The sequence below is a fragment of the Cyprinodon tularosa genome, unplaced genomic scaffold (genome assembly GCF_016077235.1).
Source record: "Cyprinodon tularosa strain WSP-4 unplaced genomic scaffold, ASM1607723v1 ctg43, whole genome shotgun sequence".
Taxonomy (NCBI): Eukaryota; Metazoa; Chordata; class Actinopteri; order Cyprinodontiformes; family Cyprinodontidae; genus Cyprinodon; species Cyprinodon tularosa.
The window spans coordinates 1,453,134-1,471,712 of NW_024039152.1; the positions used below are offsets into that span (position 1 = coordinate 1,453,134).

Below are 18,579 nucleotides of genomic sequence, written 5' to 3' on the forward strand. Positions count from 1 at the left end.
TATCAGGATAAAATATGTAATTCAGTGTTTAAAAAAGGCAGATTTCAATGACATTATTTTACGTCCATATGAGACTTCTTAGTTTTAGGCCTTCTGCTATCAGGGTTGCTTGGCAACTAAAGTCAAGCTGAGGTGAGAGCGCAGGACTGCTGCTGAAGGATAGGCTACCTTTACAATCCAAAGAGCAATTTTTACATTCAGTCCATTTAACAAAGACTCATTTGAGCCGCAAACATTATGTGACTGTTTTTAAAGAGATATGTACCAAATAATTTTTAAATAGACCTGATCAACATGCCATTTCATAAGCTTTAGAAAGAATTAAATATCTTGCGAAAAGAGAATAAATACCTTTTAAACGGGTTGCTGCAATCCCAATGAAGCATTTAAAAGGATAAAAAATCTATTTCTGTTTTATTTAGAGTCCATTGGTTTTGGATACATTTTTTTTTTATTTCTGTTTCAAAATATAGTGATGAAGAGTAATTTACAAGTGTCAACTTGTGGCTCCAAAGCGACTGTTTGCAGACCACTGGGCTAGACAAGGGGTCTTTAACATTTTCCAGGTCAAGGACCCCCAAACTGATGGCGAGATGGAGCGGGGACCCCCTAATTATATATTCTGTATGAAATTGTGTTTTATCAAACTGGACCTATAGTCTCTCTATTACAGATGGAGTAATGTAACAAAAGTAGTTTCTCCCTGGGATTATTAAAGTATTCCTGATTCCTGGTTGATGGGACAGGTGTTGTGAATGAAACCGTGCCCAGCTTGAAAGAGCTCCTGTGTGTCGCTGAATGTGTATATTGATGACTGAAAGACATCTTCTGCCTCCATTTATCTCTTTACTACAGTGTGTTGAATTCATGTTAATGTGTATTTAAAGATATTTCAATTAGTGTAAAAAATTGCAGCGGTTAATATTAAAAAAAAAGTCTAATCAACCAAAATTTTCGCCATGCAGTAGCTCCAGGGACCCCCTAGAGGTCGCGGATCCCCTGTTGAAGACTTCCGGGCTAGACTATCCCAATTTACAGATTACCCCTTCCGGTCTTCAAAGCAGAGACATAGCCAGAAATTTTTTAGAAGGGTGGCCAGGCAATAACCAATGTACACTGAGGGGTGGCTGAAAGAGGATCGGCACCAAATTTTCTAAATAAAGACTAACTATACTTTCCTATAGCCTTTGCTAACAAATAGACACATATATTTAAACATTTCTAGTCTGTATCAGAGGGAACAAATGGTAGGGGTGGCCACAGGGGTGGCCAATGATTGGCTAAGGGTGGCCATGGCCATCCCTGGCCCCCCATCTAGCTCTGCCCCTGCTTCAAAGGCCTGGCATACTTGGGACACATCTGTTTGCGATTTTTGTTGTCTTTCATTAAAACGGCTTTTTATTTTTCCTGAAGAATAAATAAATTAATTGTAAAGAAAAACATGTTAGTAAAATATCCCTTCATCAGTTTTAATATACAAGGGAAGACCTAACAAATAAGTATCACGTTGGCTGACGCATCTATTAAAAAAATCTATATTTTTCACGAGTAGTGCTGGGAAGTCTAATTCTAATTAACCTCTAATTCTTAAATGTTTTCTAAGCATTACTTTGCACATTGCATAACTGCGTCGATGCGTCGCGGTCACGTGATTTGTGGCCCTCAACGAGGCGGCGCCTCCTGACGGCGGTGGTTCGGCGTGGTTCACCCAGACGTCGGCCAACAAACGCCGTTACATTTGTTGTTTGCAATCTCAAAACAACCCACAACAGCACTTAAAAGCGTGCTCGGCTCGGCTCATCTCCGAAAAATCTCTTTGACTTAGAAGATAAAGTAGATATGGATGCTCTTTGGGGATTATGAGCGGATTCGTTAGCTCCCGTTGTGATTCCGGTTCAGAGGGAAGGTTTGAACTGTTCCCTGGAAAGTGACCATTGTTGAAATCAGGTCGAGGCTGTTGTCATTCCCACTGACTGACTTTCTTATTTTCTTTTTTTTACGGATTTAAAATTGAACAATTAGTGCAAGTTTTTTAGAGGGTCATGAAAGAAATGTCAAGGTAAGTTCAGCATGGAGAAGGTTTTCTGCTTCAGAGCGGGGCTTCTGCTCGCCTTCATGAAGAATAGGCTAAAGGCTAATGTTAGCCAGCTGTCACAACAAGGCCTGCAGCCGCCGTTAGCTAGCTTCTTTGTTGTTTCTAAACTTTTGAAAATGCACCTTGGAGTTTTTCTTTCACCAAACGTGAATTCTTAATGTCTTAGACCGGAAAGAGTGTAGTTAGTTGAACCATCGCTCCGTATCAGCTAACTAAAAACTTGCCAAGCTAGTAAATTAGCTAATTTGTCAGCCATTCCAACCTGTTTGTAGCCTGTGTGCTAGCAACCTGGTCGATGATCCAGTTGACACACTTGTAATTTATTTCCCATTTATTTCGGTAAAGTCGCTCCGAACTTTTGAATTATACTAAATTTAAGTTGTACACGCTTGTTTGAAAAGTGGAGCTAATTACGCAGGTCGCTGTCAGTAGACAGTTTGAGTTAGCCGGCAATGCATCTGAATCTGCTCAACTGGCTAACAGCCTTCAAACGTTAAACACTTAGTATCTGCTCAAGTGAAAAAATGTGCCAAAACAAATTATCCCTATCAGTTATTTTTACGCATTTTATGATGTCTACATAGGTGGGTAGGGTTTTTGACAATAACCTAAATTATACCTATATCGCGTGGGCAGGTTTCGAATTAAAACTGCCGCATTTTAAGATACAAAATGTTAGTGTCCACTAATTCAGCTTGAATAGCAGATTGTAGTTGTATGGCAGAACAATTAATTTCTAGTACTAACTTCCCGTTTACTTAAAGCAGAATGAAAAAAAAAGAACTTAATACTTTTGCATCACTTTAAATTCAACCTTCTTTGGTTGACTGCTAAAGCTCAATTTACAGTGACAATTGTGGACGTTGTCACAACATAAAGTATTTTTTTTTTTCAAACTTTTGAGGGAAATGTTTTAACTGATGCTTTAAAACCTTACATTGAATACATTACTCAAAATTAATCTGATGTATTTTGTAATATATATTAATTTAAGCTTAGATCTAGTAAGTTGCTTTAGGCAATTAGGATTTAAACAGTAACGTTTTATTGTTGCAGGGAAAATTGTGCTCAGATTCTTCAGTGAATTGAGAAAATTTGACTTTTTTCAATTGAAAATGGACTTTGCTTGCTCAAGATAACCAGTTGAATCTTTGTTTGTGGGTACTTAACAGACAACAAATTTAAATTCTACTAAACTTGAGCTGCAGGTTTACTGATAACATATCCATTTAAAGTGAAAAGGCCAAATATGCCATAATGTATTAGTCATTCAATTTTATGACTGATTCTAATTGATGTTTCATAAGGACTGGCATTTATAAAAAAAAATCAACACAGAAAGTTGTCTAAATATTGGAGAGGGTCTCACATTAAATCACTGTTTTACTAGTTGCGAAGGGGAATAACCAATACAGTTTTTTTTTTAAGGCTGAAACCGGTTATGACCTTAATCTAACAGGTCCATGATGTATGCTGCCCAATATTTGGAGTGAGGCTTATTGTTTCCCCTCATTCACATGATAAAAATGACCCACAAGTCTCTATATTAAAAAAAATAAATAAAAAGATACAAATCATTGGGAAAAAAGGCAATGAATAGGAAATGGACAAAGCAGCGATTCACAGGATTTGTGCAATTTAATGCACCGATATTAATGAACTAATGATGCAAGGAAAAAATTCTGTAATGGGTCAAACTATTTGAAGGCCGATGTATTGGTCCATCCCTACGTCTGAAACAAGTATCAATGTTCATCAGAGTAAATATCAAAGTAACACACATCTTGAATAAGCAAGGAAAAAATTATGAACCAATATTATCTCTTACAAGGCACCCATCAATTGTCTCCAACTTTCCATTAAGCAGGGCTGTTTGTCAAAAAATGCTAAATAAAATCACGCTTAAAATATGTCTATTGTTTGTTTTTATCACATGTTTTCTTATCTAATGCCCCTACAGAAAAGAGGTTTACTGCAATTTAAAGGCCAAAAATCTGCCAGGCTAAACATGTCATTTTGTTTTTTGTTTTCTCCTTGCAGTACAATGCCTGGTGGGCAGCAGCCTCAGAAACACTATGGCATCACCTCTGCCATAAGCTTGGCTCCCCCAAGAGAAATAGACCACTTGTACACCAAGAAGCTCTGTGATGCAATGAAACCTTTTGGTGTCTTTGAGGATGAGGAGGAGCTTAACCACAGGTGAGAATTCCAGTGTGTGTAGCTACTGTAAACCAAATAAATCAGCGCTCCTGACAGATTCCACAGTAGCACAGAATAATCATTCACGTGTGAAGTTCATTTATATCACTTTTTATGACTTTTAGAAACTTTCTTCATATTCTTTAATATGTCCATCTTTATTTTTTAGTTTAACTGAATAGGTTATCTAATTAGTGTATTAGATTTGTGCATAAAGCCTGGGTCAAACTGGTTGCAAACACTTTTAATTTTTTTTCCTCTTTTTTTTTCCCCATGTCACACTGACTGCGTATAAAGAGGCTCTGTCTACGCAGTGTGGTCAAATCTGTGGAGATTTTTTATGTTCTGTCTCCATGCCACACAAATAAAAAAAAATCCACACTTGAAAGGGACAGATTGTGGAAAAAAAGCTATTAGAAATAAAGACAATCTAAAAACTGGGGCAGCTATGAAGCAAATCCACAATTTGAGTCTGTGCAGTATGTCTTAAACAAGCTCAGAGAATTTGTAAAGGCCTATATTAAAAAATATGAAAACTGTTTAAAGAAAAGGAAAATGTATTAAAGGCTTTGGGATGATATTTATGCTGGGTAAAGCTGTTAGAGGTGACATCTGTGAAAGTTGACAACGTTCTGGAGAAACCTTTGGTTTCTCCCACGATCTAAAGACCTTCATATTAGGTTAACTAGTCACTTTTTATTGACCTTAAATGTTGGTTTACATGGATGGTTGTGTATTGAAGCCTTGAACCTGCCCTGGAGTTTATTCCTTGTGTGATCAACAGTGGCTCTACTCAGAGCTCCCTCCTCATCTTCTCTCTGAGGCTTATTTCTGCCACTTATATCCAGGATATCTTTCTTGTAGTCCTGATTGATCTATCAACCTACATGTCCACATTTTGACTCGGGTTTAAACTAGTGTAACTGCAGAGGAGGGCTCCATTGTTTTCATCCCTTGCTCTCCTCTGGAGAGAGCACTTCAGCTGTTTTTCCTGCTCATAACTCAGATAAATGGAAGCTAGCTTTTTGCTTGCCGAGAAGGAATATCTATATCTGAGAAACACAAATTCCCTTGATAATTTGTTGTTTAATTATCACTCCTTATTTATTTTTCAAGTTGAGCCCTAGGTTTTAAATAATATGTTCCTTAAATGAATTTAAAGCAACCAGTATGATTAAAAGTCTAATCAAAGAAAAAAAGGTCAACCTGTTTCCAGAACAAAGCACAGTTTAATTAAGAACCAGCATTAATAAGGATGATAATATAACTGGTGGTCATATTGTTCTTCTCTTCTTCATTATCTTTATTTAATGTGAATAAATTTGGCTTATTTCTGGATAAGGTTACTTTACTAAATTATATCAGTGCTGAGGGGGTAGATTGTTGGAGTGTGGGGTTCTCATAGGTCCCTCTGAATAGCTCTGGGCAACCCATGATTACAGATGGATGCAAAAACTCATAATCACAGCAGTTTGCTCTGTCATTCAGAAGGCCGAATTAAAATGTAAGTTATTCCGGCTACATGTTTGGTAGAAGAGCACTTATTCATTTGCACACGGTAAAACTCCTGTCTCTTCTTTCAGACTTGCTGTTCTTGGGAAGCTGAATAACTTGGTTAAAGAATGGATCGCAGAGATCAGTGAATTAAAGGTATGTTTCTCTGCGCTTTCTTGTAAGTCTGCCACTGTTTCACATCACTAATAACTTCTGTCTTGCAGAATCTACCACCATCGGCCATTAGTTGTGTTGGAGGAAAGATATTTACATTTGGGTCATACAGACTTGGAGTGCACACGAAAGGTATGTTCTGTTCATTCATATTATACCGCCTGGAACTGGACACCTTGCTTTGATGTTTCATGTTTTAAGCCTCTTTTCTTCTTTTTGTAAGTGCATCTTACAGTGAGGTTTTAGGAAAAAAAGTTGTCATGGAGATTTGAACCACAGTCATTAAAAAAGTGTATTTTGCCATTTTCTTTTTTTTTTTTTTTTTTTAAGTTCAATGTGTCTGCTCAATAGAAAAACCCTGAACTGTGTTGTTACTTTCTCTGGTCCTCGTGGGTTCATGTTGTCAGGGTGAGGACAGAACCTTGTTGACTATGAGCAGGGCGCTTTAGTCTGAATCTGCCTGGAATAGAAAATGGAAAGAGGTTCAATATATTAATTCAAAACTACAAATAAAAGGACATAAAGATTATTTTCTCATATCGGTTGATAGATGGATGGTTTGGCTGATTCATTAGGGGTTTCAGCAGCCATGCCTTGAGATTACATGAGTGACCTGCGATGCTGCTCCCTCCAATGTTTTGATTTGTCTATAAATGTTCCTTTTTTCTTTTAAAATAATTCGAATAATCTGTATCGGTCAATCTCTGGTTGTAAGTAATTTAGCATACTTGTGTATATAAATCTATATATACCTGTATAATTGTGATGTGCTTGTTGTAGGAGCTGATATTGATGCCTTGTGTGTGGCTCCACGGCATGTAGAGAGAACTGACTTTTTCCAGTCTTTCTTTGAGAAATTGAAACAACATGAAGAGATCAAAGACTTAAGGGTAAGGGTTATCAACACTTTTATTGAAAAACAGGCTTAAAGCTGTGGTATTCCTTTTTTTATTATTATTATTATTTTTAATCCTTTTAAATTATTTTTACACTGCTTTTTTCTTCTTTCTTGTTCTTCTCTCTGCAGGCTGTAGAGGATGCTTTTGTACCGGTGATTAAATTCAAATTTGATGGGATTGAGGTGAGCCACCAATACCTGTTTTTCCACATCTGAATCCCGATGCAAACAATAACAGATCAAGCTGCGCGTGTGGAGCATGCGTGCAGATGATTGAGTAACCTAATAAACGTCTGCAACGAACCTGTTTATCCGCTTTGAGAGATGAAAAATGAGAGATACATTATTAGCATTAGCTGCAAGAAAAGTTGTATATTTATAGACGCCCAGGAAGAGTAGCGACCAAAGCAGTTTAGACATTCTGTTAATACTTTATAGCTTATTTAAGATCCAGTGATGTACTTGAACTTTCTGTAGTTTTGTTTGTTTTTCTTCAGAACATTTATAATTGTTGACGTCTGATGTGAGAAGCACCTGACAACTGTTATGTAAATTCAAGGATTTGTTCCTACTTATCAGCTTTTGCTCTTGCTTCCATGGAAGAAGAGTTTGTTCAGTTTAGCTTAGCATTTAGTTTATTTGGTTCATGGTAAAAGAGCCCCGGAATGCAAACAAGAGGGAATATATTCTCTCTCAATGGAAGCTGTCTGCTTTAAAAGTGTACTCTGTGTAATTAAGTAATCTCTGTAGCTTCAGGTGACCCTGATCATAACTTAAAACAAAAACGTTTCAGACAAAATACTTATCTTCCTATATGCCCTTTTTCCTTGTTTTTGAAAAAATTGATTAATTTGATATCCCTCTAGTTTTCAAACATAACCTTCAAAGTAACTTTTTTATTTTGTCTTGTATGTATTTTTTTAGGTCTAGCTTAGTATTTTATTCAGTTCATGTTTCCTGCAACTTCATATACATTAAATGAGCTGCTTGTAAAGTTTGATCTGTGGGTTTTAATCATTTGTCTGCATGTTGCAGATTGACCTGCTCTTTGCCAGATTGGCCTTACAGTCCATCCCAGACAACCTGGACCTGAGGGGGGACTCCATCCTGAAAAACTTGGACATTCGCTGCATCCGAAGCCTAAACGGTGCGCAATGCAGCTGATATTAAATCTTAACTGGGATCCCGGTGCTCTGAGCCTGCAGCTTTATTAGACTTTGTGTTTTGTTGTAGGTTGTCGAGTAACGGATGAAATTTTATACCTGGTGCCAAACAAAGAGAACTTCAGGTTGACACTCAGGGCCATCAAACTGTGGGCGAAACGTAAGTTCTGCTGAAATCCACACCTGTTTAAGTGGTCTCACTTAAAAGTTGTCCTCTTGAGTCTGTGGGGTTTCATGTGATTGCAGGGCGAGGAATCTATTCCAATATCCTGGGCTTTCTTGGTGGAGTGTCGTGGGCCATGTTGGTGGCCAGGACCTGTCAGCTCTACCCCAACGCTGTAGCTGCCACACTTGTCCATAAGTTCTTCTTGGTTTTCTCCAAATGGTGCGTTTCCCTTAGCATCCTACACTAAATTAGTGGCAGCACTACAAATCATACCTTGTGTTAATTTTTGTATTTCAGCATGCATGCATCTGCTTACCAAGTTTGTTGTTCTCCCCCTTCAGGGAGTGGCCGAATCCTGTGCTACTGAAACAACCTGAGGACAGTAATCTCAATTTACCTGTTTGGGATCCTAGAGTGAGTATGAAGAAGGGTTTGTTTCTGGATTTTTTTAAAGGCCAGTCTCCAGATATGAGTCTTATTTTGCTAGGCAAGGGGCTCTTATTGCTACTTAAAGCAATTAACTCTTTATACATGCATTACATTTTACTAGGGACTGCAGAAAAGACCCCATAACCACTTAATATTCCATAATTTATTCCTATTAGTTGCCAAACTCTACTTCTAGACATATGGATCATAGCTGATCTGCTTTACATTAAGCTGCACATTTTTGTAAATTTGTTCTAAAAGGAAAAATAATTCAGATCCATTATACACATGGAGCGAGGCATTTCAAGCATTTAGTACTTTAAAGTTTTATGAATGGGCCCTAATGTAAAAAAAAAACCACTTAAATCCTCTAGAGGAGTGTTAAATCAGCCCATTGAATTTACTGTCTCCACTGCTGGAGACAGCGCTTCAAGAGAAACATTAGAGATGGGCTTCAACTGTTTAATTTGGGAAGTCAGTCCTAAATCAAAGAATATCAAATGCATCTCTCCTGCGATTTATTTATAACAAACTGTGCTGCTGATCAGTGGGTCCTCGGTGCGGACTAAAGTAGATTTGGTGTTTTATTAGGTTGCCTGAAATCGGGGGTTGAACGAGAGAGACATTTCTAACGCCAACAGTCAACCTCTTCTTACTTCCATCTGTTGATATTCTGTATAGAAATTCTGGCTTCACTTGGTACTGGTCCAGGATGCCAAAGGTACACACAACTGCTTAGAAGAAAAATAGTAATAATAATTTAACTTTATTAGTCTTACAATGGGGAAATTCACCTCTGCATTTAACCCATCCCCTCGGAGAGCAGTTTGTGCGGCACCCGGGGAGCAGTGTGTGGTTAAGGGTCTTGCTCAGAGACCCATAGAGCAGGCTGTGGGAATTGAACTGGGTACTTAAAACCTTCTCAGAGCACAAGCACACTGCTCTAACCACTAGGCCAACACTCCCCAGTGCCAGCCTGGCCCAAGCCTATTGGGGAACAGTGCAGAAATATTAGGAGGAAAATTGTAAACACCAAACCCAACAATTCAGCTTACCTCAAGGCTGCTATTGGGCCACGCCACATTGATGCACTAACCAGGTGTTGACTGAATGCAGTGTAACAGTGCATGGATATATTTTTCAGTCGGATAATAAGATATTTTTGTTTTTCCAAAATATTAATTTATAGGTGCATAGTAGCTGTAAGTCAAATATCCTCAAACAGAACTAAATGCTTGAATTAAACTCCTATGTAAGAAATTCATATAAAATTGCATTTTTGTAATTTAATATGGCAAAAAAACTAAAATCAGATTTACCAAGGTCCCCCTTTCTGAGCTCCTTTCATTTGGATGTAATGCTTTGTAATCATATCTGAAGTTTGTTAAAAGTTACTGGTTTGGGGCTGGTTTTGATTTCAGATTCTAGACAATCAATAGTTACTTACACACACCAGGGGGCGCTGCAGGATATTTTATCTCCCAGTCAGAGTGTAAGCCATTACTTTCTCTGTATGATGTCTGAGATTTACTCATAAATCATTTTGTTGCCTAAAATAAATGCTTTTTCAAACTCTTCAAGCTCTTGTGTAATTTTTTTTTTTGTTCCTATAGAAACAAATGTATGTCAGTCTATCAGTGATTTTATTTTTATACTATTATTATTTGGTCAAAAATAAATATAAAATGATTAAAAACATACAGCCTACTTAGTGCTGGAGAAATAAAGTTGTATTGAAAGTAATTGGAAACAAACAAAATTGTGAATTTCTTTTTATTTCTGTAATCTTTGTACTGTTAAAAATAAACTCTATACAACCAGTTGTAATTCTTGCTTGATCTATAAATGCCTATAATGTTTAGATTTGCCTTTTGATGCTCATTTGTCATGCTATCTACCCTCTTTATGCTTGACTTGCATTTTTATCCTCTTTTGTCTTCCCTCTGTACTTTTGTGTGTGGTTTATTTCTTTCACAGCTGTTACTCTGCAATCTCTATTTGAATAAATGCAAACTGATTAATGTATGACTTATTTAATATCACTAGTAAAAACACTTTGATTTAAAAAAAACTTCCACTGAGGATAATTGTGTTTTTGAGACATTAAAGTCTTTTTATAGTTTTGCCTTAATTTCTCACATGGACAACAAACTGGTGATCAGTTTATGCAGGCCTGTTTGAGTTAGCATAAGTTCTCATCTGCTAACAGAAACCAACATCTCTTGTTCCTCTTCTTTGTTCTTTTAGGTGAACCCCTCTGACAGATACCACCTGATGCCCATCATCACGCCAGCCTACCCCCAGCAGAACTCCACCTACAACGTCTCCTCATCAACACGCACCATCATGACAGAGGAGTTTAAACACGGTAATGGCTGATTTTTGAAGGGAGGGCCTCTGGATGTGTTGCACAGTGACTGAACCTCTCTGGCTCGTCATGAACAGGTCTCAGCGTCACAGATGAGATTCTTCAAGGAAAAGCAGAATGGCCAAAACTCTTTGAACCACCCAACTTTTTCCAAAAGTACAAGTAGGTCTTCCTTTTTTATAAGTATATCAATCATAACCGCCTCTGTGGATTTACAAAAGAAAATTCAGGAGGCAGATGTGCAGTTTACAGGATTGGGCAAATGACTATTATTAAAACCGAATTATAAAAGAAATAATCAGCCTCATCATAACCTCTGTTTTATTTATATGGTTTAGTTTTATATGGTTAATCAGCAAAAAAAAGTGCATGATTGCAAACTGGAAGGAAGAAACGTTGATTTCAAATGCGTTTTTGCAAGTGGAGGTTGGGGATGAAGGAGGAGCTTCAGTGAGCCACGGCTCAGATGGGAGAGTCCGTCTTCAGGAAAAAGGAAAACAATGATAAAGGAGAATCAGAATAAAGCAAAAGACATGATAAACATGTGGAAGGTTGTGCTTAAATAGAACCTTTAAGATAACATGCTGAAAATTGTTTGGCTAAAAACTGACCGTATATTGAGCAATCCCCCTAGTTAAACACATTTGTTGCAGAATCACGCTGTAGGGATGCTTGTCTTCAGAACTGCAGGAAAGCTAGTCAGATTTGGTGGAAGCGGAGTACAACACCAATCATAGAAGAAAATGTGTCAGATGTTACAGCTTGAGACAGGGGCAGAGGTTCTCCTGACAGCAGTAGAATCATCTTTAAGGACTAAATTTGGTAAAGAGGTACATCCCAAAGAGTTGTAGCTGTCCTGTTAAGGTATGAACTTTGGTTTGACAAATCTCAACAAAACCCAACATAGATGACTGCCACATGATAGAATTTAATGTTAAGTGGTTCTAGGTCCTTAACCAGGTACTCAAATGATTTTTGTAGCCAATACTGCAATTTCTTTGTTTTTTGCCAAATATAACTAGCAGAATTGCATGAAATGTTATGCAATAAAACATTTAAACAAATGAATAACAAAAACTTCATCAACCAAACTAACAGGATAGCAAAAACATCTGGCTCTGTGACTTCAGGGCATGGCTGCTGAAAGCTGTCAGTAGGTTATTGGTCTATCTCTAGTTATGGTAGATGATATTGTGTAGACCTGTGCAGACACACTAAACCTTAGCTTTTTGTTCTGTGTATAAAGCATGTGGGTGAAATTAGATGGAAAAAATGTTTTAAAAAGGTGAAGAGTTAGCTTGTGTTTTGTCTCGACAGGCATTATATTGTTCTCACTGCTAGTGCATCCACCGAGGAAAACCACTTAGAATGGTAAGTGTTAATGGGGGCAAAGGCTTTTGATACAGGGCTTCAATTGTCAGCAATAAAAAAAAAGTATACTCGCTTAGCGTTTGTTTGAAGTATGTATTCATATGAGCTTTGACTAGACCATTTCAACACCTTTTGCATAATGGCTTCAAAGTAGGGTGAGTGAATGAGTCATTACCTTATTTGCAGCTAAACAGGTCTAAATTCTTGGAGTTGTTTGGATGTTAGGTTTCGCTGCTGTATGTTGCTTCTCTTCATCCAGAATTTTGTTTTACAGATTGAAGTTTATTCTTTTAACAAAACATAGTATTTTGGAAGTATTTTGCTTATTTACGAAAAACAAAACCAGGTTGTAAACAAAAATCCTCACTTTGCATCAACGCTTCCTCCCAGGATCGGTCTCGTAGAGTCAAAGATCCGTGTCCTCGTGGGAAACCTCGAGAGGAATGAGTACATTACGCTGGCTCATGTCAACCCTCAGTCCTTCCCTGGGTCCAAAGACAACCGCAATGAGTGAGTCCAACTCTTCTTGTACAAATAAAACGGCCTCATGAGTAACATGTTGCCTCTTGGATACCATTAAAATTTGTGTTTCTGCCACAGAAACGACTTTGTTGCCATGTGGTTTATTGGGATCATCTTCAAGAAGGTGGAGAATGCAGAGAGCGTCAACATTGACCTTACGTTTGACATCCAGTCCTTCACAGACACTGGTAGATCCTCCTACAGTAACAAACATCGCTCTCATTCAGTCAGTTAGTTTAGTTTAAATTGCATAGCTGTCCACAAGTATTCCAACTGCATTGTTTATTTTAGTAGGTTCATTTTGTGCTTTTAATGATTTATTGAAACTGAACTATTTTCCTGAGTGTAATAATAATGAACTAGACAACTTGAATGCATTATTAAGAAGCAAAAATCTGAATTTATTATGGATTATTTTATCTGATCTAAGCAAAGTCAAAATTATCCTATTTTGGAGTATTGGTCAGAACAATCATAGTGGAACTTTAAACCTGGATGGTTGATGGTATGTTCCTGATTATCAGCATTATCCTTATACAAATGTAAACTCTCTACTCCTTCGGAATTATAAATCAGATTGAACTAATATCTGATGGTGGTCATAAGGGGGTGGTGAAGCTCAGCACCAATCCATTGTTGTATTTTTTATTTATTTCAAGTAATGGCAGTTTTATGTGTTAATCACTTCTCCTAGATTTTCAACATTGATACCCAGAATGAGTAAAAGTAAACATCTTCTCAAACTGAACTAATTTTTGTCATTGCTGATGATGTTCTTTCCTATAGTATACAGACAAGCTAATAACATCAACATGCTGAAAGAGGGGATGAAAATCGAAGCAACACATGTGAAGAAGAAACAACTCCATCAGTATCTCCCCCCAGAACTGGTGCAGAAGAAGAAAAGGGTCTGTTCTCCTTTAGTTATTTTTATGTATATATACATATGTTTTTTTTTTTTTTGTTTTTTTTTTTAAGTGGCTCTTTATGTGCCCATTCCTCCACAGAGCATAGCAGAATTGAACAGAAGCTCAAACGGTGCAAGTTCAAAGCGGCTCTCCCTGGACAGCAGTCACCTGGACAGCTCTAGAGACACAGACTCAGGAACTCCCTTTAGCTCCCCTACCAACAAACCGCCTAAACCTGTATCAGACGCAGAAGATGGAGTAAGTCCTCCAAAACAGCTTTTTGTGGAGACCTCCCCAGCATCGAGCACAGCAGCAGCTGCTGCCGTGCTGCCGACAGGCGCAGCCGCAGCAACATCGAGCACAGCTGCACCCGCTGCTACAGAACAGGACAAGTCTGTCGCTGTCTCAAGTGAGTTAATATGTCACTGATTAACTTCTACGCTGCTTTCGCTCATATCATATCATTTTATTGTTCTAAAGGAATTGGGTTTTTCTAGTCAAACATGAAATGCATTATGGCATCTCTTCACGTTCCACAGAGGCCTTAGTTAAAGCAAAGCCTGCCTCTCCACCAGCCAGCGCCTCCATCAGCTCAGTCCTGAGTGGGAGCGAAAAGCCCAGCGCTGCCAGCAGCCCTAAAGAGGAGCCAAACGGCCTCGAGGAGCCCACCCACAGCGCTTCTGCCAAGAGACCACACTCCCCCACGCAGGAAGACCTGGCCAAGAGGCTCAAAGACTCGGACGTAAGAAAGCTCTAAGCTCTGCAGATCTAAAGTACATTGCCCTGCTGGTGGAGTAGAAACAAAGCAGAACTGGCTGTGTGTTTTTGCAGCAGGTGGTGTCCAGTGATGACTCCTCATTCAAAGAGCCATACCCACCATCCTCTGACTGCAGTCCACACGGAGAAGCACCCAGCACTGTGAGTGTTTATACATTTTCTGTTCATTTCTGGATTCTGGAATAGATGGAGAATACAGAAATTAGAATATGAAATAAAGACATGTATTTCTAGACTTGTTCCTACTCTTATGTTGTATCAATAAGTCCTTCCTTACTTTCCATCTATTCACCAATTTATCTGTCCACTTACCCCAACTATAACTTTTTTGGATTAAGATTATTTATATTTAAAATAGGAAAACAACTTTCTTAACTTCAAGTGCAGCAGGGCAGAAACCTCAGCTCAGATCTTTCAGAGATTTTTAACAATCAAATTCATGCCAAACATATTTATTGGAAACCATTTTTTACTTTTATATCAGCTTTTTCTGTGAAAACATGCTTCCATTCTATTAATACGTGGTCCATTTTAAACGAGTTCATAGAATAAATCTTTGCATCAATCTGCTTATTTGTTATCACTAATTTTTGAATATGTCCACTGATATTTCCGCACTTTGATTTTTATTCATTTCTTTTTTAGAGGGCTAATATTGATCTTAATGATGATCTGTGTATATATTGAGGCTTTGCTAATCTCAGCCTTGAAAACCAGAAATTTGAGCATGAGAAATGTGCAGGGACTCAGATGGAGTCGGGTTAAGTTATTAAGTCTTTCTTTTCTCTCTTAGCCCCCTCTGTCTGGCTCAAAGGTGAAGCCCATTCCAACAACCGATACCTCAAGAACACAGGTACTTAAGTTGGAGTGTTAAGTCTGTTAAATGTTTTGTTTATTTTAATCAGTTTTTTAAAAATACTTTTTTTGTTTTCCACATCAGAGACTTCCAAGTATGGAGCTACCCGACGCCTCATCTCCTCTGCCAGCCAGCAACAGCTGTCGTGTTGTAAAAAATTCCATTAAACTGGCCCTCAACCGCCACAAGTACGTTCGAGATTCAAGGTTTTCCGATTGCCAAAGGATTACCTGTAGAACACAGCGAACTGATTGAGATTGTGTTTTTTGTGTTAATGTGTGTGAGCAGCATCACGCCTCCCAAGGCCCCAGTGTTTGAGAGCGCTCCCACCCCAGATGCTCCTACTGCCAGCGAGGAAAAGGGCATGTCCATTCCCGTCATCGGCTCAAGTGAGTCCATTCAGTCCTTTAAAGGGACTATTGAGGAGACACTAAAGCCAGAGTTACTAAACTGTTTTGTTGCAGAAAGTATACATTGTAAGGAATAAAAATAACATCCAGGACCCAATTTTAAAAGCCGAAGTGACTAAATCAGATATATTTGTGCCTTTGTAGAACATGCAGCACCCAAACACACGGTGCCCCCTGTTGGAAGCTCCATCCCCACTCTGGTGAGCCGCGTTGTTGACCCTCTGAACGGAGCCGCCTCAAAAAGACCCCACTCTCCGTCTGTAGAGGAGCAAGCCAAGAGGCTGAAGGAAACAGAGAAAGCTCGGATTCACATAGCCTGAACAGACTGCCTCCGTACCCACGCAGCAGTGGGCCTCTACGATCAAGCCAAACACAAAGGGGACGATTTCGGGTCGCTCTTTTTGAACCGTGACGCAGCAGGACAGAAACCTCAGCTCAGATCTTTCAGAGATTACAGATTTTCTTCCCGTGGATCTGCGACCTAGCCAGTGCTGTCCCACTCAGTCACAGAGACATGACACGAGAACTACAGCAGCAGTTTTTTACTCCTCTTCCTTTTCCATCTGTGTTTAAAAGTGGGAGACCGGCTGATCTTTATGTCATATACCTTTTTTTTTTTTTTTCCCAGTTGAATTTTTTAAAAAATATCCGCTTCTTATTAACACTGCTGGAGAGAGAGCAGATGTTTGGACATTCTTCACCAATTCCTCCACACAGATATACCTGTACTGTAAATGTTGATGTACATAACTTTTTGTCTTTAAAAAAAGCAGAAGATCCTTAAGGCTTTTGATTATTCTATTGTAGTTTTATCTAAAAAAGAAAACGTTTAAAAAATATTTTTTTTTTGTTTGTTTCTTTGTTTTCACTGCTTGTACCAACAAATTGTCTCCATCCCCAGACCTTTGTGTTGTCATTGTATGAGTTCAGATCCAGTTGCAGGCAGAGTTCATTGAGGGTTTGCTTGTTTTTTTTTTATTAAAACGCACCCCTAGCCTTTATGGACCTGATAGGCTGGACTCGCCTAGATTAGTGTCCAGTTTGCAGTTGGTTGCTGCCACCATTGGTGCCCCTCAGGAGCTGGTAAGAGCTAGGAAAACCATCCTTTACAACAGGACTGTTTTGTTTTTTTGTCACATCACAGCAGAGCGATGCCAGAGCACTGTACCGTGTCTGTCCGTGGTTTTCAGCTCATTCCTCCACTTGTTCGGCGAGTTTTCTCCGTAAAGATCGGCAGGTAAGGTCAGCAATGTGTTTATTTACCAGTTTGGCATTTCTCTCTTTGACTGACAGCTAATTTGAGAACTTTACAGGATCAATCCCAACAAATCCCTCCTACCACAAACCTTCAACCAAATCTCACTGTAGAAATTATTTCTGATCAAACCGAGCCCAGTTGACAAGTCTGTGGTTGTTTTGTTCTTTGAGGAGTTTTGTGTGTATGCATGCATGTATGGTTGAATGTGTGCAAGCATTTAACGATGGCTGTGTTGATGTGCAAGAGAGAATATTCCCTTTGTTTTGGGTGCTAACCCTCTGCGCCTCCTGTGGAGGTTCTTAGAACTCATCTGGGTCCACAGGTTGTGTGGGGTGTTGATGGGAGGCAGTGAGGCGTGTGGAGATGACTTCATTTCCACCAACTCCTCCTGCAGAAGCTGAGTGGCTTTGTGTTTGTATTTGTAGAGTGATGCTACCACTATCTTCATTTTTTTTTTCCAGGCTCAGTTTCCCAAACTAAAATGTAAACTAGTACTTCTTTTTTTTTTCTTTTTCAAAATCATCCAGACATCTTGGTCATTATCGGCGGTTTCTTATCACATTATTTATATATACATATTTGTACCATGTGATCTTTTGTTTTAATGGCATTCATAGCAGCTAGTTCATTTTGAATTAAATCTGCACCACTCTGTTTGTTCTCTGCAGTTAAGAAGCATTTAACACAAGTCATTTAGATGTTTGTTTCTAAAATGTTATGAAAGGGTATTTTTGTATGTGTTTACCACTTCCTTTAAATGAATCATACATCCATTAAACCCCTAAAAAAAAAAAAACATAAGTGTCTGAATCTTTTGTTTTTCGGTGCATTACGGTTCGCACATTTAATGTTTAATTCCTAATATTTTAACTTTTTTTTTTTTTTAGAACTATTCAAACTGTGATTTGGCAAGTAAAAAAGTGGTGAAATTTGTGAGTTAGTATTAAAATATTTTCTTCAAGCCAAACAGTCATTTGTTGGTAAGCATGGTGGTGGCAGTATTATGCTATCTAACTAGTGCATTATACAAACTATTTCAGTATTTTTCTCAAATCAACAGAATAATGATCCCAAAATGCCCTGAATCAACTGTGGTATTGAGTTTACCTGTACTTTGTTTTATTTTAGTTTTAGTATTTGGGTTGGGGATGCTCCGAATATTCGGCCACAAGATACTTAACACAGAAGCAACATGGCTAAAACTTATGATGACGTGACAAAGACACATCCAGCAGGGACGGGGAAAGGATCACAATCAGCGCACATTTTCTGGAAAAAAATATGGTTTATCTCAGCCTCAATTATCAAATTGATAATTTAATAGTGGACCAATTAATGGTTTCACTTTCTGAAATGAGTGACATGTCTATCTTTCTATGTTAAGTGTGTGTTAATGAAAGGTAGTTATAAAAGTAATTTTAATTTATTTTAAAAGCTCCTATATGGCTATTTTAATTAATCTTATGGTGTTTTCCTTATTCTCCCAGGTGT

General features: G+C 38.3%; 1 protein-coding gene across 2 annotated transcripts; it reads left to right on the forward strand.

Moving 5' to 3' along the window:
* Positions 1–1,656: 1,656 nt before the first annotated feature.
* On the forward strand, positions 1,657–17,869 carry papolg (poly(A) polymerase gamma). Of its 2 annotated transcripts, none has more exons than XM_038299467.1 (23): positions 1,657–2,059; positions 4,136–4,294; positions 5,878–5,944; positions 6,013–6,094; positions 6,743–6,852; positions 6,990–7,043; positions 7,896–8,007; positions 8,094–8,183; positions 8,270–8,408; positions 8,531–8,603; positions 10,866–10,986; positions 11,064–11,148; positions 12,304–12,357; positions 12,748–12,867; positions 12,958–13,067; positions 13,666–13,787; positions 13,887–14,196; positions 14,327–14,529; positions 14,619–14,705; positions 15,358–15,417; positions 15,505–15,608; positions 15,709–15,809; positions 15,975–17,869. In XM_038299467.1, the coding sequence occupies exons 1-23, from the start codon at positions 2,043–2,045 to the stop codon at positions 16,148–16,150; spliced, it is 2,556 nt and encodes an 851-aa protein (XP_038155395.1). In that variant the 5' UTR covers positions 1,657–2,042; the 3' UTR covers positions 16,151–17,869. The 2 variants fall into 2 exon arrangements, with proteins under 2 accessions (XP_038155395.1, XP_038155396.1); XM_038299468.1 differs by having other exon boundaries at positions 14,622–14,705.
* The last annotated feature ends 710 nt before the right edge of the window (positions 17,870–18,579 follow it).

Coding starts and splice junctions, on each gene's coding strand:
- papolg (XM_038299467.1), top strand. Junction 8,409..8,530: donor TTCTTGGTTTTCTCCAAATG/GTGCGTTTCCCT, acceptor CTCCCCCTTCAG/GGAGTGGCCGAATCCTGTGC. Junction 12,358..12,747: donor GAGGAAAACCACTTAGAATG/GTAAGTGTTAAT, acceptor GCTTCCTCCCAG/GATCGGTCTCGTAGAGTCAA.